Raw genomic sequence first — 24,313 nt, forward strand, 5'->3', positions numbered from 1 at the left:
AAATCAAGGCATCCCCACCCAAGGCAACTGGGCCAAGGTCGAGCCATCAAGACCATTCATTTGACTGGTGACGATCTCTGCCCAGCAGCGCGGTTACGTCGACGTTGCCTCACACACTACCTAGGTATTTCAGCCTCGCGATTCTTTCAACCGAGCCCTACCTTTCTCTCCATCCAACAAGAGGGTGTTGACGAGCGGGCCTCCAAAGAAACACATCGAATTCTCATATACTCTTTTTACACGAGAGCCCTTCTCCTCCCCCGCAGGAGAGAGAGAGAGCGACGACCGCCCGCCCGCTCACCATGTCCAACACCGACTTCCTCGGCCGCGCGATCGACCAGGTGCGCAAGGCCATCGAGGCCGACAACGCGGCGCAGTACGACAAGGCCTACCAGATGTACTACCAGGCGCTCGAGCTCTTCATGCTGGCGCTCAAGTGGGAGAAGAACCCCAAGTCCAAGGAGATGATCCGCCAGAAGACGGCCGAGTACATGGACCGCGCCGAGAAGCTCAAGACGCACCTCAGCGACGCCGACGCCAAGCGCAAGAAGCCCGGGATGGTGGGCGCCAACGGCTCCTCGACGGGCGGCACGGGCAAGGGCAAGGAGAACGGCGAGGACGGCGAGCCCGTCGACGAGGACAGCAAGAAGCTCCGCAACGCGCTCGCCGGCGCGATCCTGCAGGACAGGCCGAACGTCAAGTGGGACGACGTCGCCGGCCTGGAGGGCGCGAAGGAGGCGCTCAAGGAGGCTGTGTTGCTGCCGATCAAGTTCCCGCATCTGTTCCAGGGCAAGAGGCAACCGTGGAAGGGTATCCTGCTGTATGGGCCGCCTGGTACGGGTAAGAGTTACCTGGCAAAGGCGGTGGCGACAGAGGCGAACAGCACGTTCTTCAGTGTCAGTTCGTCAGACCTGGTCAGCAAGTGGATGGGTGAGAGTGAAAGGTAAGGATACCCATTCAAAAGTTCGTCCTGCTCGGTCACCTATCTAACCCCTTACGACAGGTTAGTCAAGCAGCTATTCAACATGGCACGCGAGAACAAGCCATCCATCATCTTCATCGACGAAGTCGACGCCCTGTGCGGGCCCCGAGGCGAGGGCGAGTCCGAGGCCTCACGACGTATCAAGACCGAGATGCTGGTACAGATGGACGGTGTAGGAAAGGACAGCACGGGCGTGCTCGTCCTAGGCGCGACCAATATCCCCTGGCAGCTTGATGCTGCCATCAGGAGACGTTTCCAGCGGCGTGTACACATCAGTCTACCCGACATCGCAGCACGGACGACCATGTTCAAGCTTGCTATCGGCGAGACACCTACCACTCTTCAGAGTAATGACTATCGGGAATTGGCGAAATTGGCCGAGGGCTACTCGGGAAGCGATATCAGTATCGCGGTGCAGGACGCTTTGATGCAACCCGTGCGCAAGATCCAACAAGCAACGCATTTCAAGCCGGTAGGTTACTTTCTTCCGTTGGCAGATAGCGCAAGTGACAGCTGTTAACGCGCCTTATAGGTCATGGTCGACGGAGTACGCAAAATGACGCCCTGCTCACCGGGCGAACCCGACGCCGAGGAGAAGACCTGGGACGATGTGACGTCGGAAGAGTTGCTCGAGCCGCTCGTTGACTTCAAGGACTTTGTCAAGGCCATCAAGGCAAGCAGGCCGACAGTCTCCGCAGATGATCTCAAACGCAACGCAGACTGGACGAATGAGTTTGGAAGTGAGGGCGCGTAAGACCAGAGAAGATGAGAGAGGGCGTAGCTTGGACGGGCTGGGCGTGCATGGCGTTGTGTATCCTTCACATAAAGAGCAAACATGGTATTTTAGCATCATCGGTGCGGTTAGGCTACTTTTTACACGAGGCGAATTTCAATTGTACATTAAGTCGACACGGTTGGTCCGAAAAAAGGAGTCGTGAAGCAACCTGAAAGCTAGAGTTAATGCACGGGGTTCGACACACTGGTGAGGTATCTCCACGATGGCACTGCAATGAAGGAATGACGCAATTCACAGGAAATGCTCTCATTCATGTTCGGAAGGTAAAACCGCCAATATCATCGTCGCCAGCCTATCCTTTTTCAGACCATCTCATGCAGTGTGATGGGTATGATACACAGACAAATTGCAGCCAAAGAACTCCGTTTCCCATCCGGCCGTTAACTCCCAGAAATGAAGAAGGAACGAAAAGCAAAGACGGCAAGCAGGAAGCAAGACACTACTCAGCGGAGAGTGACTTCTTCTTCTTCTTCTTTTTCTTCTCGCCCTCACCATCAACGTCCATGGCGTCGGCGTCCATCGACTTTCGCTTCTTGTCCTTCTTCTCCTTCTTGCCCTCCTTGTCCTTCTTCTCTTTCTTCTCCTTCTTGGCCTTCTTCTTGTCGGCCTCAGTCGGGTCGCCCTCGTGAGCATCAATCATCTCGTGGTCGATGGCCAGGTCATCGCCGCCCTCGGCCATGATCTTGTCCATGGCGGCCTGCATGGCATCCACGTTCTTCATGGGCTTCTTGCCGCTGGAGTAGAACTCTAGCCTATCCTCGAGCTGCTGGCGCAGAACCTCGCCAAAGCGGTTTGAGGGGTGCTCAGAGAAGTTGTCGATACGACTGGCGATAGAGCACTTGTTGGCGAGATAGCGCGAGATCCTTCCCTTGTAGCGAGCACCAGCACGACCGATGAACGAGCTCTGGTAGATCAGACCATACTTGGGGGTGTTGCCCTTGGTCTTGAGCGCACGGAACAGAGCCTTCTCGGCACCGAGAATTTGCAGCGTGGAAGCGGGGTATTTGGAAAGGTTGGTGAGCGAGCCGGCGTGCGAGATGAGACGAGCAGCCACAGCAGTACCCAGAATCGTCTGCAGGTTGGGAGCGACGATGCCGAGCTTCTTCTCGAGAGACTCAGCCAGTGTTCGCCGATAAGCAGCCATCTTGGAGACGCTCTTGGCAAATGACTTGACCATCTCGACGTCGGTCTCGGTGATGTCCTGGCCCATAGACACCTTGGCGGCATCGATGATGGCCTGAGCCTTGTCTCCGTCGTCTCCAACAAGAGCCGCCAGATCATGGAGGCTCTCATCGGTCAAGGTCTTCTTGTCACCGATAGCGAGGACAAGCTTGGCGTACGCGACGTTATCCGACTCGATCTTGATGAGCTCGGGGAAGTGCCAGCCGTACCATTCCCTCACCCTCATGCAGCCGGCGTTGATACCCTTGTCGAGCGCATCGAGAGTGGCGATTTGTTGAATAATGTGGTTGTCGTTCTTGTGGACGTTGAACTTGACCTTGGAACGGGAGTAGGCGTGGCCCATACCAAGCTGTGCCCTCGCAACATCACCCTCGTGCAGGCCCTTCAGAAGCTTCTCGGAATGCAGACGGATGCCACGGAGCAGGTCGGCCGCAACTTCGGAGGTATCGTTGGTCTCGCACACAACACCAGGGAACGTGGCGCTGATCTCTCCCGCCAGCTTCTTGTCGGCGACACCCAGAACAACCTTGCTCTTCTTTCCGCTCGTCTTGGGCAGGTTAAGCTCAAGGGCTGACTTGAGATAATCGGTCAGAATACCCTCCGAGACTTCGTTGATGTTTTGGAGACCCTCGGCGTGGTTGCTAATGATGTATATGAGCTTCCGACTTGATATCACTCCCCAATTGTTCCCAAGAATGCCTCTTGCCCCGGGCGCCTATGAAAATGACTTACCGCCACGGCGTGAAGTTCACGAGCTTCACCATCTTTCCAAACTTGGAGAGGTCGGACATGGAGTCCTGAACCTCCTTGAGCCGCAGGCCGACGCTGTCGGCCTGGTAGACAACTTCAAAGATGCCATAGCCCAGGGCCGACTCGTGCAGGAGGTAATTGACGTTTGCCATCTTGAAATCGCGGCGCGGTCCAGTTGGCCCTTATTTTGGTCTATTGGTGCAGACTTGGGATTTTTCCTGGGCCCTTCCTGAATTTTTTTTTCTGAGCTTCAAGCTTAGACTGCACGGGCCATCCGTCGTGGGGCACCAATCACGTGGGTCATTTTCTTCTGGTGGAATTGGGCTGCTGCCAAGTGCTTTTTAAGTCTGAAGGCACGTCCAGCTGGCAGCCAAGCGGTGGGACCAGCTGTCAGTCTCAAAGTGATGAAGCACATCGGTGGCACGGTACCAAGATGCTGCTAAGCCACACCTCTAAACCTGGTCAACACGCATTCATCCATGCATTCAAGTGGGTTACCTCATGACGAATACCCAACGGTGAGTTGTTTGCTGGCTTTCATGATGCATTGTACATGTCCAAAGTGAACTGCAGTCAAGTGATATTCTACGTGTTCTTCACATAAAGGTGCAAACCCCATCGACTTCTCCGCCCTCTTCTCTCCCCCTTTATTCAGATTGCGGCATCTCAGGCGCTTCAGTGGTCCATGCCAAGTCTCAGGTCCGGGCTCTTCACACTCGTCCTTCTGTTTGTGGCTTTCTTTGCAATACTTTTCCAGACGGATTCGGTACATAATTTTGGATTTCATAACCCGTTTTCTTCCAACGAAACAAGCAAGATGAGCGGCGGATCCGCGACCGGCGGCTACCGCACTGTGGCCTACTTCGTCAACTGGGCCATCTACGCCAGGAAGCATCGTCCTCAGGATCTACCGCTCGAGAAGCTCACCCATGTCCTCTATGCCTTTGCCAATGTGCGTCCAGACTCAGGAGAAGTCCACCTCACCGACGGTTGGGCCGACACTGATATCCACTGGGAGGGCGACTCGTGGAACGATTCCGGCACCAACCTCTATGGCTGCATGAAGCAGCTGAACCTGCTCAAGAAGCGTAACCGCAATCTCAAGGTTCTTCTGTCCATCGGTGGCTGGACCTACAGCTCCAACTTCAAGGGTCCGGCCTCTACGCCGCAAGGTCGAGCGACCTTTGCCAACTCTGCCGTTGAGCTGATCAAGAACCTTGGGTTTGATGGCATCGACATCGACTGGGAGTATCCCCAAAGCGCGGCCGAGGCTGCCGACTTTGTTGCCCTCTTGGAAGAATGCCGCTGCGCGATGGACGAGTACTCTGCTACTCTGAGCTCGCCCCACCACTTTGAGCTGACCGTCGCCTGTCCCGCCGGAGCTCAGAACTACGAGAAGCTCGATCTGCCAGCCATGGATCGCCTGCTGGACTTTTGGAACTTGATGGCGTACGACTATGCCGGCTCCTGGGACTCCGTCGCGGGTCATCAAGCCAACCTCTTCCGCTGCGACCAAAATCCTGCCAGCACCCCGTTCAGCACTGCCCAGGCACTAGACTACTACACCAGCCACGGCGTTGCGTCAGACAAGATCGTGCTCGGCATGCCCCTCTACGGCCGAGCATTTGAGAATACCGATGGCCTCGGAAAGCCCTACAACGGCATTGGCGAGGGCACTTGGGAACGTGGTGTTTATGACTACAAGAAGCTTCCCCTTGACGGCGCAGTAGAGCATCACGATCAGGACGCCGGTGCCAGCTATTGCTATGACCAGGGTAAGCGGACACTGGTAAGCTACGACACGGTAGATATGGCGAGGAAGAAGGCGGAGTTCATCAAAGAACGTGGACTGGGAGGCGGTATGTGGTGGGAGAGTAGTGCAGACAAGGAGGGATCAGACAGCTTGATTGGCAATGTGGTGGAAGTTTTTGGTGGAAGCGGCGCATTGAAGGGGGAGGAAAACTGCATCGAGTACCCGCAGACAAAGTACGATAACTTGCGCGGCGGTTTCCCCAACGATCAAGCTTAAAGCCCTCCAACCATAGGAAATATCTCACCGAGCATGAAACTCTTGGCTTGGGAGGCAGACCAGGCAAAATCCTCAGGATACAGACACGTCACAAGCACTAGGACGGGACGCAAGAAATAAAAGGTGTTGTTCGAGTCGTTTCATTCCATTGCAAACCAAGCCAGATCCATTGAGGTGATTTTATGCTACATCAACGCCGTAAACAGAGGCATCCAGATGTCCTCGCATCCGTAACCATTAACCCATATGGTCCCGCTTAATCCTTCTTGTCAAAAACGTAGGTCAGGTGGCAACGGCCGCAGTATTGCCTATCCTGCATGGCAGCCATGAAGACACCAGCACCGCACTGAGAGATAAGATTAGCATCGGTATGCCTCGACGGAGGGAAACCAAGGAGGAACTCACGGTCTCGTGGGGGCACTCGCGGCGGAGGCGCTCAATTTTGCCGTCGTTGTCGACCTTGTAGTACTTGAGGACGGCCAACTTGGTCTTCTTGCGCTTGTGCTTGATCTTCTTGGGAGTGGTGTAGACCTTCTTCTTGCGCTTCTTGCCACCACCACGGAGGCGGAGGACAAGGTGGAGGGTGCTCTCCTTCTGGATGTTGTAGTCGGAGAGGGTGCGGCCATCCTCGAGCTGCTTGCCGGCGAAGATCAGGCGCTGTTGGTCTGGGGGAATGCCCTCCTTGTCCTGGATCTTGGACTTGACATTGTCGATGGTATCGCTCGACTCCACCTCAAGGGTGATAGTCTTGCCCGTCAGGGTCTTGACGAAGATCTGCATGATTGCCTACTGGCTTGAGGTCAGATTTGTGATTCCAGCGGGCGCGCACGATGACCGCGACATGTATGACTGCGGGGGAAGGAGTGAAAAAGCAGGATGCTGGTGGTGTTGCAAATTTCGCAGAACTCCGGAGCGAGCAAGTGGCGGAACCAGCCGCCGGGTATCATGGAAATGTGAATACAAGATGGGGTATCATGATGAAGCGGTCATCGCGCAAAAGGGAGAAACATCGTCGGACATACCTAGCAATATTTGCTATTGCGTCCTGGGCAATCTTCAGATGTGAGTTTGGTGATGGACGGTGAGAAGAAGTAAAGGCTTGAGTGGTGGAGTGGAGAGTCGCTTGAAAACTTTCTGGGCGGCGCCACTGGGAAGTGAGATCACGTGGGGCTAGGGTTTTCGGTTAAAGTGCCCTTCACTTCTCGAGCTTGAAATTTCGAGAAGTGGGGCAGGCAGGGCAATGGGCCCCGACTTGGGACTTTTTCTTGTCGAGAGCCAGAGCCACACCATCTCGACTTTCCCTCCAACTGACATCGACAGCACCACCCGCCGAAAATCAGTCACCATGCCTAAGAAGAGAAAGTCCAAGTACGCGGTTATCCTCTGCCTTGCTCGACATGTCGACCTTCATTACTGACATTGCTGTTCTCTAGCGGTCGCAACAAGAAGGGCCGCGGCCACGTCAAGCCCATCCGCTGCTCCAACTGCTCGCGATGCACGCCCAAGGACAAGGCCATCAAGCGCTTCACCATCCGCAACATGGTTGAGTCTGCTGCTATTCGTACGTGAACAAATTTCAGATGCACAAGCTTGGCAGCGAAGCCACGCTCGACTTCCTCCTACCACCTCCCCGCTCCACGGCCACCTCGAACCGAATTCCCGCAACGACCGGCATGCTAATTTTTCTCTGCTCACAGGTGATATCTCGGATGCCTCCGTCTTCCAGGAGTACACCGTCCCCAAGATGTACCTCAAGCTGCAGTACTGCGTTTCTTGCGCCATTCACGGCAAGATCGTTCGGTACGTTTGCCCTCGGGAGGGGCAGCTGTCCTCGGTCCATCTTCGGATGCCAGGCACAGGCGGCTGAGACGAACCTTGGCGGCATTGTCTTCTCCCACCCCGCATACGTTCCCCTGCGTTAGCATACTGACATGATACCTGTGTAGTGTCCGATCCCGCGAAGGCCGTCGCAACCGCGCTCCCCCTCCTCGCGTCCGGTACAACAAGGACGGCAAGAAGGTTACGCCTACTCAGGGTGCCAAGACCTCCTAGAAAGATGGTCAGGCTGGTCCTAAGGAAGCTGCCTAGTGGTGAAAATGGGATGGATAGGGCGGCGTCTCTGGCTGTTATGAATGCATGAAAATCGGCATTTGGGTTCCTAGGTATTTCCGGGAGATTAGAGCCATAGTCACCTTATTCTGAACTTGGGAGTTGCTCTTTCGACAGAACATCATTCTTTCTTCTATCACTTGTGCTACGCTACTACGGTCATCGGGTCAAATTGCCATTCTGAGCTGGGAGTGCCATTCCTACTCTCGTTCGCTTTAGCTGCCATCGAACACGCAGCCAAGCTCCCAAGTCATTGGACGATCAGTCCTGTCCCATGATTCCTTACCTGTACGTACACTTGCATGGGCTGGCAAGCAAGCAAGCCTTCTCCTCCCGGCACTCACCAGGTCACTGGCAGGTCTACAATGCCCACATCGCGATCCAATGGTGTGTAATTCACCTGGTCGAGGGGCACTGCAACCTTCAGGTTCGGCATCTTCTTGAACAACGTCTCTGCTACCAGTCTCAGCACCCGCTCCCGATACCAATAGCCTCTCATTGCATTGTGTACTTACCAAATACTGCCGTCATCTCAGCTTTCGCCAAGTGCTCTGCGATACATCGGTGTGGACCAAATCCGAAGCCCAGCGCATCGTCGGCGCCCCATCTACGGTGCATGTCGAAGGTGTCTGGCTTGCTGAAGATTTCCTCGTCACGATTGCCTGACTGGTTGGAGGCGATGATGCCCTCCCCGGCTTTGATGTCGACGCCGCCGATGTTGACGTCCTCTTTGGCTACGCGTTTCATGGCCAATGCAGAGCCCGTATGGTAGCGGCACAGCTCTTCCACAAAGGCTGAGGCCAGTTTTGGATTGGCTTTGAGCTCTGCAAGCTGGGCAGGGTTTCGTTGGAGCTCAACAACACCCTATCACACTGGTCAGTGGACCTGCTCCGTTCTGGGGGGAGGGGATGCACGGCGTACGAGAGCAATCATGTTCACCATGGTGGCATTGCCTGCTACGAGCAGCAGGAAAGCGATCTGCACAGCGTCGGCCTTCTCGATGTGACCAGGCTTCAACTGTTCCACGCAAAGCTTGCTGATGAGGTCATCTTTGGGCTCGACCATCCGCTTGTCCACCAAGTCCGCAATGTAGTCAAGCAGGCCCCTGTTTCAAAATTAGCACTATTCTATCTCATTTAACGCTGAGAATCATACTGATTAGCCGCTGCTGCTTGCTGTGCAGTAGCACTGCCATTCGTACGGATGGCATTCTGGGTGGTCAGATAGGCAAGGTCCTCGAAGGGAACACCCAGGATAGTGTAAATGATCTTGATCACGGCCGTATCAGTCCTGCACGATACAAAAGTTTGTGAGTGGAGGGCGTTGTAGGCCTACATATGAAGGCACGGGAAGCGCAAAGTTCTCGACCAGATCGACTGGCTCTTTGCAGCCCTTCGCCAACATCTTATTCAGCAGGTCGTCGACCGTCTTTTGAATGTACGGTTTCATGGTCTCGACGTGCTCTTTGGTGAACAGAGGTGCCACCATGTTCCTGATTTCCAACATGAGTATGTGATTCTTCAGTGACATAAGGAGACATTGTGAGTGGTTGGAGCGGCACATACCTTTGGTTCATGTGATCCGGTGCGTCCATATCAACGAAGGTCGGTTTGTTCTTGGCGGCGGCCTTTCCGCTGGCGCTGAGCTCAGGAAAGCCAGGTCGGGTACGTTGCTGGCGTTTTCAGCTTGCGGGACGTTGTTTTACGGCAATCCGATAGTTACTGACCTTGGAGAGCCTCTCATCGGTGGCTACGGAGCAGACGTCACGATACTTGGTCACCAACCAAGCCAGGCTGCCATCGTACATCTTGACTCGAGAGACTGGGCATGTTGCGCGGAGCTTTGCGTATTCCGCTGGTGGTTCGGGCCCCGATGCCCTGTGGAAGGGGAAGTCTGGAGCTCCGCTGTTTCCCATGCTGGTCATGTTTCTGCTCTGGTAATAATGGCAACTTCTTCTGAATTTAAGGCCTAGACAGCCGGAATAGTATTCACGGAGACGGAGACCAGGAAGGGATGTTGACTTATATCCCCGCTTTGATGCGCAGAGGTAGTACGAGGTCGACATTGTGACTTCACAGGAAACAAGGGATGAATTTCAACAAGGCAAGATTCATATTGTCAATCACGAGAGCTGCATGTTATTATGTTCGTTCATGATATCTGAATTGAGTCGATCAGACCACTTCTGGGTCCTTGAATTGTCATCTTGAAGGGTGATGTCTCTTCTCCGCGGAGATGCACCTTTATATGTCATGTAGTTTCATACCGTACTTCCAACTTGGATCTCCTAGCGGCTCATCCGGCCATGCATATGAAAAGCGTGATGAGTAATGGAATAATGCCATTGGATCCGAGTCAAAGAATCCCCGCCAATTTTGTCTCCTCCTCCAAGCTCCCGTTCGCCAAGGTCTCACCAAGCTTCGCTAGCTGCCGGAAGCTAGGTCTCCCTGCAGGGATGTCGGTGTGAAACGCGGCCGTGGTCTGACGAACGAAAGACAGCTGAATCTACAGCTCGGAAATCCAACATGTGCACAGGGAGTTCTCCAACTCAGCTAAACCGCGTGCCTGCTTTACATCATACCCTCCTCCACCCCCATCAAAGTGGTCTGATATAGAGAGACCAGCCAAGGCTAGTGTGAATGCGCCGTGTTGTGGCCAGAAATTGAATAACTTAATGTGTGCATAATTCCGAGATTCCGGGGCACAGTTGTGCTGGAGCTTCGAGACAAAGAAAACATAGTCCTCGGGGGGGATTACTAACTCGGTGTCATCGTAAATACTGAGCGAGCTCTTACAAACACCTACTTTCCGATATCAAATGCGCCCTTACCCACGCGAGGTAGTTACCCGATACGGCACGAGCTGACCTCATGTAACCCAGCTGTCCGTGTGAATTTGGAATTCCGGGTTTTCACGGAACGCGAAGGTCGCAAGGGGCCTAGAGGGCTTGGTATATGCACTCATATGTAGGACTGGAATAACCACCTAACCAACACAACACAGGGACAAAACGTTACACGATACCCCATGCTTTGTGTTCGCTCGGAACATTGGCCAGGTTGTCTTGGGCGGAAAGAATAGATGATCCGATCCTCGGATATCGCAATGTTTTGCAGAACCGGGTATTAGGCTATGATGCTTGTGGCGTATTACAACATGACGGGACGGTCCAGACACCCATTGCTTATCAATTAGCCGTCCTATAGAGAAACAATCCTTTCACCCATACAAATCGTGCATGGCCTCCAATTCTCCGGCCCGGCCTCGACCAATCCTAGCCATGGCAAGCATCTCGTCTGACCACGAGACGGTCCGGACTTGTGGTAATGAGCGGGCCAGACAAGGCAAGGACATATTAACACTCAAGATCTCATAGATGACTGCTACACAGTTGCTCAAAAGCTTGAGGGGCTTGGCCGCGGGATGGGAAAGGGTTCGTCCCTACCCGCGCACCTGCGTATCATAGACGACCAGGTTCCGAGTTGTGATTTCATTAATCGAAAATAGTAGCAGCTTGAAAAGACTGGTCTGCCTTACCCAGCCCGCATCATAAGAACTGGGGCGGTTTGCTTATATATGTCGGCGAGCTGAAGATGCTCTGCTATAGCTCGCCTTTCCAAGTTTTTCGTGAAGTTCGCCCGTTGTTGAATTCGTTGCAGCCCTACTAGGAAGATGGCTTCGTCACTATTCCATATCATTGTTAACATCTTGGCACTTCACGCCATCGTAGCCAATGCCGGCCAGGTCTTCCCGCGGGCCTGCACGCGCACCGTCAACGCCAAGAGCGGCGATTCCTGCGCGACGCTGTCGAGGGCAGCTGGGATCACGGTGGCGCAGTTCATCAACTACAACCCGTCTGTCACCAGCTGCGGAGGCCTAGTCCCAGGGAAGGCGTACTGCGTTGCCTCGGACGGCAGCGAGGCCAGCTCACCGCCCGCACAGACATCTCCATCGCTGAGCATCACCAAGGACGGCCAGTGCGGCAAGGGTGTCACCTGCGCCGGCTCAACCTACGGAGACTGCTGCTCAGAGCACGGCTGGTGCGGAGACTCCGAGGACCACTGCGGCCCCGGGTGCCAGAGCGCCTTCGGAAACTGCGCTGGATCCGGCCCGGGATCTTCGCCCGCGCCCTCGCCGACCCCACCCAGCGTGACGACTAGCATCGCGACGCTACCGCCGAGGCCGACGGGCCCGGGCCAGACCACCATCTACGAGACACACACCAGCGTCATCGTCATCACGGAGACCAGCACGAAGACGGCAAAATTCACAGCCACGACGCTGACCACGACGAAAACAGCCAAGGTGACCGCCACGACCCTGACCACGACGAAGACGGCAAAGGTGACTGCCACGACGCTAACAAAGACGGCCAAGACGACCGTCACGCCCTCGCGGTGCATCTGGCCGATAGTGGAAACCGAGACGGAGACGGTGACGTCGACGAGCACGCTGCTCAAGAGCGCCGTGACGACACTGACCAGCCTGACTATCAAGACCTCAACGATCAACGAGGTCAAGACGATCACGACGGCGGCGACCAGCATCCTGTTCCAGACGATCCGGATAACCTCGATCGAGACCTCGACATTGACCCTGACCGAACGAGCGTGCCCAACATGGGGCCGTCCTCCCAGCAATACGGTCGTGATATTCCCGTCACCGACTCAGGAAGGGCTGATCAGGACATGTAAGTCGGATCCGACTTGAGATCTTCTTTGAAGCTGAGTGCCACCACCCAGATGACTCTAATGACTGACATCAACAACCATGACGTAGGCAAGGAATTCTACAAGGTCAAGCAGGGCGACTATTGCGACAAGATTGTCGAGATGTATGGCACTTTTAACATTGTGGATTTGTAAGCCAATCGATCCCCTAGATCCCACCACGTCGGAGAGTTTAGCTGACTTCATGGGTGGTAGCTATAAATGGAATCCCTCGATTGACGTGAGTACCACTGGAAGAACCTGCCCCCCAACCCATGCTTTGTCAAGCTCATGGAGATGCTTACCAGAACAAGTGCTCGAACATGTGGGCAGGTTATTATGTATGCGTTGGAGTGTGAAGGGACGAAAACGAGTCTTCGGTGGCTTGTCTCCGAGTCTGCAGAAATTCGACGTACAAACGGCATGTCTACCAGTCAAAGCCCTTAATAATGATAATCTTCCTGTTTTGGGAAGCGTTCTTAATCGTATTGATGATAAAGATCCCAATGACTGGTAGCCTGAGGCTACTCCATAGAGCCATACGTTCGTCTCTCCATCTCTCCATCTCCAGGGTCATCGTAATCGCCCCCAAGAGGCTTCCTCGGGGCCCATTGTCGGCAAGTATTTTGTGCTCATTCTCCCATTCCCTGACAAAAATAGTCTTAACCGGAGTTGTGTTTGTTCATCTCTTTCAACAAAGCAGAACGAGCAGTCAGGTCTGTATCTGCAGAAGATTATGAATCCACTGATTCGAAAAGATACACTCATTGTCTGCACTGCTGGGCATCTCTCGAAGTTCTACCTGGTGCGCTGTCTGAGAGCACAGCGGCGGCATGACGTTTTGTGATACCCCATACCATCCTTGATGCCGTCAGATTCGTGAGGCGGGTGGAACCATGCAGAAGCAGTGCTAGCCATGAGATTGAATGTTCCAGCGCTGTTAGGCATGACTTCGGCCATCCGTAGCTCCAAATTTGGATTCCAAGTGTAATGAGCCAGGCGGATATGCGAGAGTAGGCCTCACGTGCGGGTCGGACGACAGGCTCGGGCTAGCGAGGGTCGTGTAGACCCAAGCAGAGGCCGAGGTCGCCGGGCGGTGTCGTTGGGTAGTCTCTTGACAAGGGAAGACTCATCATAGTCGAGAGTTTTGTGAATAGTCGTTCCATTCGAGCCGCTCAACGTCTTCACGTACGCGCATCGACCTCCTCCTCCACCAAGCGCACCCCGGCCCCCTTCCTGGGCGAGCCGGCGTCCCTCCGCACCTGCTTGCGCCGCTCCATCTCCTGTATCAAGCCCTTGAGATAGACCTCGGCGGCCACGGTCGCGCTGTAGGACACGGCCGTCCAGTTCCATACGTTGCGCCGCTCGGCGTCGGCGCCGGCGGCCAGCAGCGTCCGCAGGACGAGCAGGTGGCCGTTCATGCTGGCAAAGTGCAGCGCCGTGTTGCCCTCGATGTCGGCATTCTGGACGGCGGCCTGCGCGCCGCCCGGCACGTAGGTCAGCAGGATCTGCAGGACGGTGTCGTGGCCGCCGCGGCTGGCCTCCATGACGGCGTCGCGGCCGCGGGCGTCGCGGCGCAGGATGGCCGAGGGGTCGCTCTCGCAGAGGAAGTGGACGACCTCGGTGTGGCCCTCGGCGGCGGCGAGCATGAGGGCCGTCTGGTGGTGCTCGTTGAGGGCCGGGCAGGGCCGCTCGTGGCCCAGGGAGACGAGCAGGGTGCAGATCTGCAGGTGGCCGAGGGAGGCGGCGAGGTGGAGGCTCGAGTTGGACAGCCCCGCGGGGGAGGTGTCGGGGTTCTGGAGCAGGGCCGGGTGGGTTTTGAGGATGCGCTTGACGAGGGCTGCGTCGTTGGCCTGGATGGCGCGCCGGAGCCGGAGGGAGGGTTCGATCCTGGGGAGGTCGACTTGCGTTAGTGAATTGGCATCAATGGTTGATGGTAGAGGATGGGGATATGTGTACATTATGGCAAGTCTTCCACTATGCAAGAGGGTTGCTGCTAAATGTGTGGGAGAACCTCACAGCGTGGGAAGCCCGCGTTCATGATGCTTGGAGTGTACAAGCAGATGGAAGAAGAAGAAGAAGCAATGGATGAATGACGATGATGATCCATGGGCTCAGCCGTCGTGAGACGTGGGGTAACTAACTCGGGCGTCGAAGCGGGACGCGTCAGGGGTTCCGTCGCTAGTGTCTTTAGCGCAATCAGCCCCGTCCTCAGGCGTACGGAGTAGGTTCCAGGTGAGTGGATAGCACTAAGATGAAAACACAATGTCCAATTCCGAGTCGATCAATGACTGTTTTCCAGCTAATGTTGATCCTACGAAGGACGATACAAGTACATGGGAGCTCAATAGAAAGCCTTATGCCACCCCGTTCTGCCCACATCCTTCACGACAGCCGACAGCTCGAAAGTCCGCAGCGTGACCTGCACCTCCCAGTCCGCGTCGGGGAGGCCCGTTCTAGGCAGGATATTGACGATGCCCTCCTGAGAGGAGCCGGCGATGCGGCACCAGTGCGGATTGCCTGGGGCTGCAATGCCCGGGATGTCGAAGCTTTCCAAGTTGCTGACGACATTCAAGTCCGAGACTATATCGTGAGCGTGCCGCAAGAAACCAGTCCGGCTGGCCTTTTGTGCATCAACCCAGTCCACGATGCGGCCGATTCGGCCCAGCCGGTCATGTGCATGCTCCGTGTCGACCTTGGAAGTTGATTGCTCGATCAAGCGTGCCGCTTTGGCAACGGTCTGAATGGTGATTGAGTCCTGAAGGGCTTCCGGTCTAGGCACGATAGTTTCTGTCAGAAGAATGCCACAGAAAAGGACTCCTGGAGGGGATAGGATTGGGATTTCACTCACAACTTCATGTCAACCAGGTCCTGCACTCTCGTCTGTGCGATAGCGGATGAGAAGAGATTGCCGAGGTAGCCATGTTCGACCGGGGGCTTAAGCTGAGGCCGCAGGTCGACCTGTACCCCAAACTTGGTGAGTGTCTGAGGTGCGAGGCGCTTTTCGCGAATTCGTATCACGGCGATCCACACCAGAGCCAGGAGGCAGGCTCTCTCGGATGGCGCTTCTCCTGGCGCTTCCAGAATGCAGCCGATGAGCTCCCTCATCTTGGCCACCTTGGCTGCCGTGAACGCGACCACCTTTGTCTTTGTTTTTATCGTTGGATTCGAGGCGGCATTTGCATGAGAGAAATCAAAGTCCTCCAAGGATGCTGAGCGAACCTCTCGGCCCTTCTCTACCGCGTCATCCTCGGGGATGTACAATGCCGGGCTCTGGCGAGTACACGGTTGTATAGCTGGTCGAGAGTAAGTTGCTTGTCCCCTCAAGAAGAGGATTATGCCACCCCCTGGAACCAACGCACCTTCGCAGTTCAAGGTTGAGCGGGCCCGAATAGCCTCTGTCAATGAGCCAACAAACAGTTCTATATAGGATGAATCGAAAACCGCTCGCTGAAATGAAAACCCGAGGTAGAGCCCGCCAGTTACGAAGGTTGCTTGCAGAGTAAAGACGGCGCCTGGGAGACTGACTGTGCCGTAAAGCGAGGATGGAGTGATGCAAAGCAAGTCAACATCCAGGTCCCGGACCGGCATACCCAACTTACTCATTCGATCGTAGTCGAGGGATGACGGAGCGGTAGCCAGAAGACACTTGAAGACGTGGCGCGCATTGATGGTCCACGGGCGGTGGTACTCGACATAACATGAATCTGTTCTCTCGTCCCTTGAGTCGAGTGGGGGCAACTGGCCTGAGAGAAATGTCCATCTTTTCATCAGTGCGGCGAGGCCTTGTCCGATGACTTGTGCAGCGGCATCACTCTGTCTGAGGTCTGGGAAGGGGAAGACGAGGATCAGGTGCAGCAGGCTCTGGGGGACTGTGGTATTATTATGGCCCGTTAGCCGATGAGATCATCCATATGCATTGCATATTTGATTTGGAACATACCGCATCGGTCGATACTTGATAGAGAATGAACCTTTCGTCCCGGCTCAGACTTCTCAAGCACGAGGTTTGGAGTGATATCAACAAAGGGTGCCATCTTGTCCGGCAACCAGTGATTGCTGTGTTGTCAGCAACGAATATGATTGAACTCTATTTGTAGACTGCTTTGGGGAGCCGATCTGCAAAGAGAAGCCTTCCATTGTTTATACTATGTATACGCAAGTCTGGATCATTTTGTTGGCCTCTTGGCGCCTCTACATGTATGGACATATCTGAGATGACAGAAACTAGTGTGCGCAATGGAGAAATCCGCAACAGCAGTACGAACGGGAGTTCCGTGACTGAGAGCATGTGCCTCCACATGGCAGCCTCACTTTCCATGTGCCGCCTTTGCATACATCTCACCAAACGTGTCAAACCAATCCTGGACAACCCTCGCACCACTTCCGGCACTGATAGTCGTGTCGCCAGCCTCCCACTTCTTGGTGATCTCCTCCATGAACTCCTCCACCGTCAAGGAGTTGGCGTTCTTGTCCTTCTTGTTGTCGTCCGGGTCCTCCCTCTCGCGGTGCAGGTCGGTGCCCACCATGGGCGGCGCGATCTCGACGACTCGGATGGGCGGCTCGACGTCCTGGAGCTGGGAGCGCAGGCTCATGCTCCACGAGTGCACCCACGCCTTGGTCGCGCAGTAGACCGGGTTGACGAGCGCGTACGGCAGGAAGCCGAGCACGCTGGACACGTTGACCACGGTGGCACCCCGTGGGCACTTGCTCGTGTCGCGAAAGTGCGGCAGCAGGCCGAGCGTCAGGTGCAGCGGCGCGCGGACGTTGATGTCGATCTCGTTGTCTGCCTTGCCCAGGAGCTCCTCTGGCGTTGCCGAAACCCCGAGCACCTCGATGGGCCGCTGCACGCCGGCGTTGTTGACGAGGCAGTCGAGGTCCGGGTGGTCTGCCGTGACCCGCCTGGCGAAGGCGGGCAGCGTGTCGGTGGCGCCCACGTCGACGACGTAGTAGCCGGCGCAGCCAATCTCCTTGCACGTCGAAGCGAGGTTGGACTCTGTGCGACCGGCGATGACGACCTTCTTGCCCCTTTGCACGAGGTACTCTGCAATAGCCTTGCCGATGCCGCCGCCGCCGCCCGTGACGAGAGCACAGCGGAAATTGAGAGCGTCTGTGGAAGCCATGATGTGTTCGTTCTTGTGTGCAGTGGCTTGCTTCTTTTAGAGGATGTTGTGAGACCCTTGAACTTTTGACGTGCTGTTTGTGTAAATTGTGCTTCGTTTTATACACAATGAGCAACTACATGTATTAGTTAGTACTAGACATGACGTCTTCGAGACGGGTTGTCGGCGACCGGCGGTCCAAGCAGCCGCGAACGGCGTTAAGTCCGGCGCAGTCAAGCTTGAGTGGGGCCGAAAGTATTATGCTTCACACGTCACATCAGCAATAAGGCGGCGAGTCTCAATCCACGCCGAGAAGAGCCCTTGACATGCCGTTCTCGATTGCCGTGTATCACTCTGGTCTTTCATAACCTTCCCCTCACCATGCCGGAGGTGGTGCATGTACCTTGGTGCCTATGGGTGATCCCGGAGACCTTTCTCCGTCATCTATGCCGAGTGACATCGCAACATATTGGAAGAGATGGTTGTGTCGAGCTTCAGTTGGAACGGATGGATAACCACGAAGCCGTGATTCGCGTAGTTGTTGTTAAAGAAATATGGCGATATAAGGTGCCAAGTTGATATTGGCCTCGAAAACACAGTCAAATGGTGCCCGAGCCTCGTCGCCGAATCCCGAAAGGAGACCAAGACAGCCTCTGGCAGCCCACATGTTGGATTTGTGTGAGATGGAACTGTTTCGGCAATCTTTGTGATTGGGATATTGTATTGCTACAAGAACTTCAATGAGGGCACAATGTTGCTGGCAATATAATATGATCTCCACCATGGCTGGCAATCCAAGGCAACCTCTCTGAGTCTGACAGCCCTTGATAGCAGCTCCCAGAGACTCGATATGCGTCTCACCTCAACCTCAGGTTTGGACTCCCAATATTAAACCTTGCCCCTCTCCTTCTATAGCTAAGACGTGCAGGCCATCCCCCCAAGCCTTATATTTGAAGGTAAGTGCCCTTGTTGTCACCAACCTGACCGTCATGGTCTAGTTGGGAGGGGCAACACCGACTACGGTCGACCTATTCCCGGAAGCCATGGGTTCGAATCCCTAGGTTTTTTGTATTTTTCATTTTTGCAGACTAGCCTACGCACTCTGTTCTTCCTCTTTACCAGGCATGTGAGTCGCCATACAGTAGGCAGGTCGTCCGGCAAAGTGAATACTTCCACTGAGCCGTCTACTATGCAAAATCCCTAGGATTTTCGTATTTGTCTCCCTACTACGCCAGGCGAGGCAGAGAGCTTTTACCAGTCTATCTTCTTCGCCATTTCCAGTTTCTTATCCCTTTTTTGAGGCTCATATGTATAATCTTGCGATCACCCTCTTGGTGTTTAAGTGGGGCCATACCTTGATGGGGGTGGAGCCGCGGAAAAGGTAGTTAGGGTGTTAATTCCTTGATATGGCTGGGTGCCGCGAGAGTTCTCATCCTGCAAGATGGTCGTGAGGCCAACACTTCCTACATGAAAGGAAAAGAGACGTCGACTGCCGGCTTCAATTGGTGAATATGGCCGAGAATACAGGTGATCTGAGCTTCTGGTTCTCCAGGGCAGAGTGATTCTCCGTCCCTGGGCCTACCAACAGCTAAGCATAAAATCAGATCTAAGCGAGGCAGACTTTTCTCGGGACTGCCAATGAAGGATAACTATGCCAAGAGACACCGGTTTGGATGAAGCCCACTTTCAAGGATCAGGAATTGTACAAGTATCAACAGCAAGCATGGGCGTTGGATGCGAAGAGGTGCAATGCAAGGCACATGCTGGGGTGAAGACTTGAAGTGAAGTCCAGTGCTCCTCAGGAATTCAGCACGTGCGCACTAGCTGAGAACGGGAGGTGCCTCTGCTAGCCCCAGCTGCCCCGGTGCCCCCTATCGGGCCAGCTGTTCACCCAATAGCGTTCGCTCTAGCGCCTCTGGTGTCCGCCGGGCTTCCAGCTCCATCACTTGGCATCCCCTGAAGCATCTTCCCAGAGCAGGATTGACAGAAACGTGCCGTGCCTTGCAGCCAATCACACTTCCCACTGCCCTCCTGTTCCTGTCGCATCTCGCTCGCTCATCTCCAATCCAGCATATCATATGCCGCCATGGAGCTCTTCTCTATTATGGCTGCCAAGACCGGGCGGGACATGGCTCGCCTGAGTGTGCTGGAAAGATCCGCCATCGAACCTTGGTAGCTTCAGCCGTCGGGGCTTGCAACCCCACGATCTCGCACCCTTGCCTCGGCCGCTGACACCTTATCGGGAAACGCGTTCTGTATGTGAAGATGTATAAATCGGGACGGCCCAGCTCTGATCGTCCTGGAGAGCAGTGCGGAGCTGAAGCTAGGTTCACCACACGGCTGTGAGATCGCCGTCCTGTTTCTCGCCCATCCTCTCCGCGCGGGGTCCACCAGTTCGCAGTCGCACACTCCCACCATGAAGTCCGCATCGGTCTGTGGCCTCTGCGCCTCGCTGCTCGCGGCCACTGCCTCGGCCCTCACTATTCAGGAGATCAACGGCAACCGCTACCTTTCGCCCTACAATGGCCAGGAGGTGACCAACGTCACAGGCATCGTCACGGCCAAGAGCAGCGCCGGCGTCTACATCCGCAGCGTCCGTCGCTCGTGCGACCGCCGTGTCTCGGACGCCCTGTACCTCTACGGCTCGCAGCTGGCCGGCAACGCATCTATCGCAGTGGGCGACAAGATCACTGTCGATGGCAAGGTCACCGAGTACCGCTCCACCGATGCGTACCTGTACCTGACCGAGCTGTCGTTCCCTGTCGTCAGGGCCATCACCAAGAATGTCACCCAGATCAAGCCCCTGGTGATTGGCAAGGACACCTACAAGCCTCCCACCGAGCAGTTCTCCAGCCTCGACGGAGGCGACGTCTTTGCTGTGCCCAACAACAAGACACAGATCTCGGTTGCCAACCCTGTTCTAGACCCAGAGCACTACGGCATGGACTTTTGGGAAAGCTTGAGCGGCGAGCTCGTGACTGTTCGAGCGCCGGTGGCCATCTCGAAGCCCAGCAAGTACGGCGAGACTTGGGTTGTTGGCGACTGGCCTACGACTGGCAAGAACGGCCGCGGCGGTCTGACTCTCAGCGACAAGGGTAAGGCATCCTCTTCAGAATTTGGCCCGTGCTTCTAGGACTGACGTGAGTGGCAGATGCCAACCCCGAGTCGGTCATCATCGGCCGCCCTCTTGACGGCACTAGCAACCTCAAGAGCTACAAGATTGGTGACAAGTTTCAGGACATCACTGGCATCGTCACCTACCAGTTTGGCTTCTACTACATCCTGCCGACCACCAAGCTCGCTCTGACGGGGTCTGCCGAGCCCACCCTGCCGCCGCCGACCAGCCTGACCAGCGATGGCACCTGTTCCGGCATCACTGTTGGTGACTACAACATTGAGAACTTTGCCCCGAGCAACACCAAGCATGTCAGCAATGTCGCCGGCCACATCTACAACTACCTGAAGACCCCCGATATCCTCTTCGTCCAGGAGGTCCAGGACAACACCGGTCCCACTGACAATGGCGTCGTTGACGCGAACGTTACCCTCTCCACCTTGACTGCCGCCATCAAGAATATCAGCGGTGTCGAGTACGCTTTCGCCTCCGTCGACCCCCTCGACAAGCAGGACGGCGGCCAGCCCGGAGGCAACATCCGCGTCGCCTACCTGTACCGCTCTGACGTGCTGCGTCTGCGCAAGCCTAATCCTGGCGGCTCGCTCGACGCCAACGCGGTTCTCGACGGGCCGACTCTCAAGTACAACCCCGGCCGTATCGACCCGACCAACCCGGCCTGGACCTCGAGCCGCAAGCCTCTGGTCGCTGAGTGGGAGACCCTGGACGGCAAGAACAACTTTTTCACGGTCAACGTCCACTGGGAGTCCAAGGGCGGCAGCACCTCCCTGCAGGGCGACGTGCGCCCTCCCGTCAATCTGCCCGTTGAGAAGCGCACCCAACAGGCCAACATTACTGCTGTAAGCTTCTCCCCCATCTCCGTACCAAAAGCCCCGCGCGCGGACTAACAAGTACTAGACTTTCATCGCCGACATCCTCGAGAAGGACCCCAACGCGTCCGTCATCATGGCCGGAGACTGCAACGAGTTCTCCGTCGTGCTGCCCATCATCACCTTTGAGCAGGTCTCCGGCATGGTCGACCTGGACGTCGCGGCCGGTATCCCCGTCACCGAGAGGTACACCTACACCTTTGCCAACGACATGGAGGAGATTGACCACACGTTCATCAGCCCCGCCATCGCCAGGAAGGGCGTCAAGGCAGAGCACATCCACATCAACACGTGGGTCAGCTTCGATGATGCTGTGTCCGACCACGACCCGACGGTTGCTAAGCTGAACTTGTGCAAGTAAATGGGAGCATGAGCACATGTATGTATTTGCATGATTCATGTCACGCCCATAGGAACTTGGGTAATTATTGCGAGATCATATCTTACTTTGTTATTAGCTCGTTGTAAATCTGCTGTAATATTGCATCATTAAGTTCCGCCCGGCCTGCAGCAAAAATGTCAAGTGTGCCGCTCTTTATGGTGTCTATGCTTTCCCCTTTTGCCTTTCCCGGTCGCGCGGCTTCGCATCCTTTGTCCAATCATACAAACCATCCTGGTTCTTTTATCATCACGACTCCTTCTCCTCGGGCTTCCTCGCCACCATGAGGAACATGGGCGTAAACAGCCTCTCCTTGGCGCCCTGCACCAGCGCGCCCGCGGCCTCCTGCAGGCTGTCGCCCGTCCTCTTGGTCCCGGGGGGCGCGAGCCCGACCGCCTCGAGCACGCGCATGAAGTTGTGGAAGAAGGTGCTGCCGACCCGCGTCATGCGCAGCGTCATGAGCATGTCCGAGACGTTGCTCGCGTGGCGCCAGCCGCTGCCGTCGAGCGGCCAGTACCAGGGGATCGAGTCCTCGGCGCGGGCCGACAGGTCCTCGTGCTCGAGCAGCTCGAGCCCGGCCTCGGCGACGGCGGCGAGCGCGACCTCGGCCTTGACCATGTTGGCGATGCCGTCCCCTTGCTCGATGGCGAGGCGGATCTCGCGGTGGTGCAGGTCGTCGTTGTCGTAGGCGTCCGTCATGACCCACTCGTAGACGCCGAAGACGCCGCCCGGCTTGAGCACGCGGCGGATCTCGGAGTAGACGCCCGCCAGGGAGGGGGCGTGGACGGTGGCCTCGATGGCGTAGACGGCGTCGAAGGTGTCGTCTTCGAAGGGGAGTTCCTGTTTTGGACGCAGAAGGGTCAGAGAAAGCCATGTCATAACTTCTACGTATTGAGAGGAGAGGGGGGAAACGTACCATAAAGTCGCCCTGCACAAACTGCAAAAAGTCCGACAGGCCCTCCTTGGCGGCGTAGTGCGTCGCCCGCTGGACCTGGTACTCGTTGATGGTGATGCCCGTGATGTAGGCGCCCGTGAACTTTGTGATCTCGCGCGCGGGCCCGCCGACGCCGCAGCCGACGTCGAGCACCTTCATGCCCTTCTTGATGCCGATGCTGTGGGCGAGGTAGTGCTCGTGGCGCGCGATGGCCTGCCGGAATGGCTCGCCGTAGGCGAAGCGGCAGAAGTGGAAGCTCGAGCACCAGCCGTACTCGTAGAAGTCGGTCGCCAGGTTGTAGTACTGCCTCGTTATCGAGGCGTACTCCTCTTTGCGTGCCTGTCACGGGGAGGAGGTTTCAAGGTCAATATTTCTTCTGCTCTTTCTCTCATTCTCGGTGTTGACGGGGAAGGCTCTGTTACATACATCTCGGGTTTCCTTGGTCTCGTCCTTGGCAGCCTTGTTGTCCCAATGTCTGAAATAGTCTGCAGACGCCGCCTTCTGTGCCTCCTTGTCCTTGCCGAGCATGGCGGTGAAACCGACTTTGCCCTCGGCGGTCTTCTTATGCATTATCTGCTCGAAAGTCATGTCTTTGGCCAGCAGGACACTGGTCTCCTTGGACAGTTCTGGTTGGGAGGACATGTTGAACGTAAACGGTATTTTGGATGGGATAATAGCGATACGTGTAAGAGAAAGTCTTGTAAGCCGAGCGCGCTGTAACACTCTCTGAAATATACAGGCTTAGCTGGCTGGAAGTTGCAAAAGTATTTATACTGATGCGGGAACGAAGCTCTCGTTGTCGTGTTCGGCTTCGCGTTGCGATGCACTAAATGCGGGAACGAATACGCTTCAACTCATGAGCCAGCAAACCCGAATACGACCTCTTTGTGATTGGCTCCAGCACTCAAAAGATTACCACAACTCTTGGAAGAAAAACGTCTCAGCAAGTATGGATCGAGGTCATTTTCAATCTGCAAATTAACTCTGCCTATCAAATATTCTCGTAACCCTCCTGAGAGGGGACAGCCCTTTTTATGTTTGAACAGCCTTTGCGGGCCATTGCATCACCTGGATCGCTCACTTGGGTCCACCCCAGGAACGCCGGGCATCTTTCCTAGCCTACCGACGTCTTATATGACTTGTGATTTTTATCCGTCACATCATCGACCTCTCGCTCTGCCTCTTCTGGTCACCGACACTATGTTATCAAGGGTATCAACTCTTTCACTACATGCCAAAGATCAAAAGGTCGACGGTCTTGCCCACCTCACTCCAACAGATCATGTCCAAAGCAATAACGTAGCATATTTAATGGGAAATCCTCCTTTAACTTATGTCA

General features: G+C 55.5%; 11 protein-coding genes across 11 annotated transcripts; 5 read left to right on the forward strand and 6 right to left on the reverse strand.

The window, feature by feature from the left end:
• Positions 1-302: 302 nt before the first annotated feature.
• E0L32_005171 (uncharacterized protein) lies at positions 303-1,736 on the forward strand (the record flags this gene model as incomplete). Its single annotated transcript, XM_031139663.1, has 3 exons — positions 303-943; positions 1,004-1,454; positions 1,515-1,736. The coding sequence occupies 3 exons, from the start codon at positions 303-305 to the stop codon at positions 1,734-1,736; spliced, it is 1,314 nt and encodes a 437-aa protein (XP_030996487.1).
• A 481-nt stretch (positions 1,737-2,217) lies between these two features.
• Positions 2,218-3,862, reverse strand: E0L32_005172 (uncharacterized protein; the record flags this gene model as incomplete). The annotated part of the gene is made up of 2 exons (XM_031139664.1): positions 2,218-3,601; positions 3,693-3,862. The coding sequence occupies 2 exons, from the start codon at positions 3,860-3,862 to the stop codon at positions 2,218-2,220; spliced, it is 1,554 nt and encodes a 517-aa protein (XP_030996488.1).
• Positions 3,863-4,527: 665 nt separating this feature from the next.
• Positions 4,528-5,739, forward strand: E0L32_005173 (uncharacterized protein; the record flags this gene model as incomplete). The annotated part of the gene is made up of 1 exon (XM_031139665.1): positions 4,528-5,739. The coding sequence occupies one exon, from the start codon at positions 4,528-4,530 to the stop codon at positions 5,737-5,739; it is 1,212 nt and encodes a 403-aa protein (XP_030996489.1).
• A 256-nt stretch (positions 5,740-5,995) lies between these two features.
• E0L32_005174 (uncharacterized protein) lies at positions 5,996-6,519 on the reverse strand (the record flags this gene model as incomplete). Its single annotated transcript, XM_031139666.1, has 2 exons — positions 5,996-6,085; positions 6,145-6,519. 2 exons carry the CDS (start codon positions 6,517-6,519, stop codon positions 5,996-5,998), a joined length of 465 nt encoding a protein of 154 aa, XP_030996490.1.
• Positions 6,520-7,084: 565 nt separating this feature from the next.
• Positions 7,085-7,791, forward strand: E0L32_005175 (uncharacterized protein; the record flags this gene model as incomplete). The annotated part of the gene is made up of 4 exons (XM_031139667.1): positions 7,085-7,107; positions 7,173-7,300; positions 7,437-7,539; positions 7,686-7,791. The coding sequence occupies 4 exons, from the start codon at positions 7,085-7,087 to the stop codon at positions 7,789-7,791; spliced, it is 360 nt and encodes a 119-aa protein (XP_030996491.1).
• A 397-nt stretch (positions 7,792-8,188) lies between these two features.
• On the reverse strand, positions 8,189-9,763 carry E0L32_005176 (uncharacterized protein; the record flags this gene model as incomplete). Its single annotated transcript, XM_031139668.1, has 7 exons — positions 8,189-8,304; positions 8,364-8,712; positions 8,770-8,953; positions 9,004-9,116; positions 9,184-9,340; positions 9,414-9,520; positions 9,575-9,763. The coding sequence occupies 7 exons, from the start codon at positions 9,761-9,763 to the stop codon at positions 8,189-8,191; spliced, it is 1,215 nt and encodes a 404-aa protein (XP_030996492.1).
• A 1,757-nt stretch (positions 9,764-11,520) lies between these two features.
• E0L32_005177 (uncharacterized protein) lies at positions 11,521-12,713 on the forward strand (the record flags this gene model as incomplete). The annotated part of the gene is made up of 3 exons (XM_031139670.1): positions 11,521-11,921; positions 12,149-12,538; positions 12,578-12,713. 3 exons carry the CDS (start codon positions 11,521-11,523, stop codon positions 12,711-12,713), a joined length of 927 nt encoding a protein of 308 aa, XP_030996493.1.
• A 1,028-nt stretch (positions 12,714-13,741) lies between these two features.
• On the reverse strand, positions 13,742-14,518 carry E0L32_005178 (uncharacterized protein; the record flags this gene model as incomplete). Its single annotated transcript, XM_031139671.1, has 1 exon — positions 13,742-14,518. One exon carries the CDS (start codon positions 14,516-14,518, stop codon positions 13,742-13,744), a length of 777 nt encoding a protein of 258 aa, XP_030996494.1.
• A 383-nt stretch (positions 14,519-14,901) lies between these two features.
• On the reverse strand, positions 14,902-17,680 carry E0L32_005179 (uncharacterized protein; the record flags this gene model as incomplete). Its single annotated transcript, XM_031139672.1, has 4 exons — positions 14,902-15,331; positions 15,409-16,429; positions 16,501-16,616; positions 16,896-17,680. The coding sequence occupies 4 exons, from the start codon at positions 17,678-17,680 to the stop codon at positions 14,902-14,904; spliced, it is 2,352 nt and encodes a 783-aa protein (XP_030996495.1).
• Positions 17,681-20,075: 2,395 nt separating this feature from the next.
• E0L32_005180 (uncharacterized protein) lies at positions 20,076-22,022 on the forward strand (the record flags this gene model as incomplete). Its single annotated transcript, XM_031139673.1, has 3 exons — positions 20,076-20,754; positions 20,811-21,631; positions 21,690-22,022. 3 exons carry the CDS (start codon positions 20,076-20,078, stop codon positions 22,020-22,022), a joined length of 1,833 nt encoding a protein of 610 aa, XP_030996496.1.
• Positions 22,023-22,289: 267 nt separating this feature from the next.
• Positions 22,290-23,616, reverse strand: E0L32_005181 (uncharacterized protein; the record flags this gene model as incomplete). Its single annotated transcript, XM_031139674.1, has 3 exons — positions 22,290-22,880; positions 22,957-23,313; positions 23,401-23,616. 3 exons carry the CDS (start codon positions 23,614-23,616, stop codon positions 22,290-22,292), a joined length of 1,164 nt encoding a protein of 387 aa, XP_030996497.1.
• Between the last annotated feature and the right edge of the window lie 697 nt (positions 23,617-24,313).

The sequence above is a fragment of the Thyridium curvatum genome (genome assembly GCF_004353045.1).
Source record: "Thyridium curvatum strain D216 chromosome Unknown NODE_26_length_443329_cov_82.569921, whole genome shotgun sequence".
Classification (NCBI taxonomy): domain Eukaryota; kingdom Fungi; phylum Ascomycota; class Sordariomycetes; order Thyridiales; family Thyridiaceae; genus Thyridium; species Thyridium curvatum.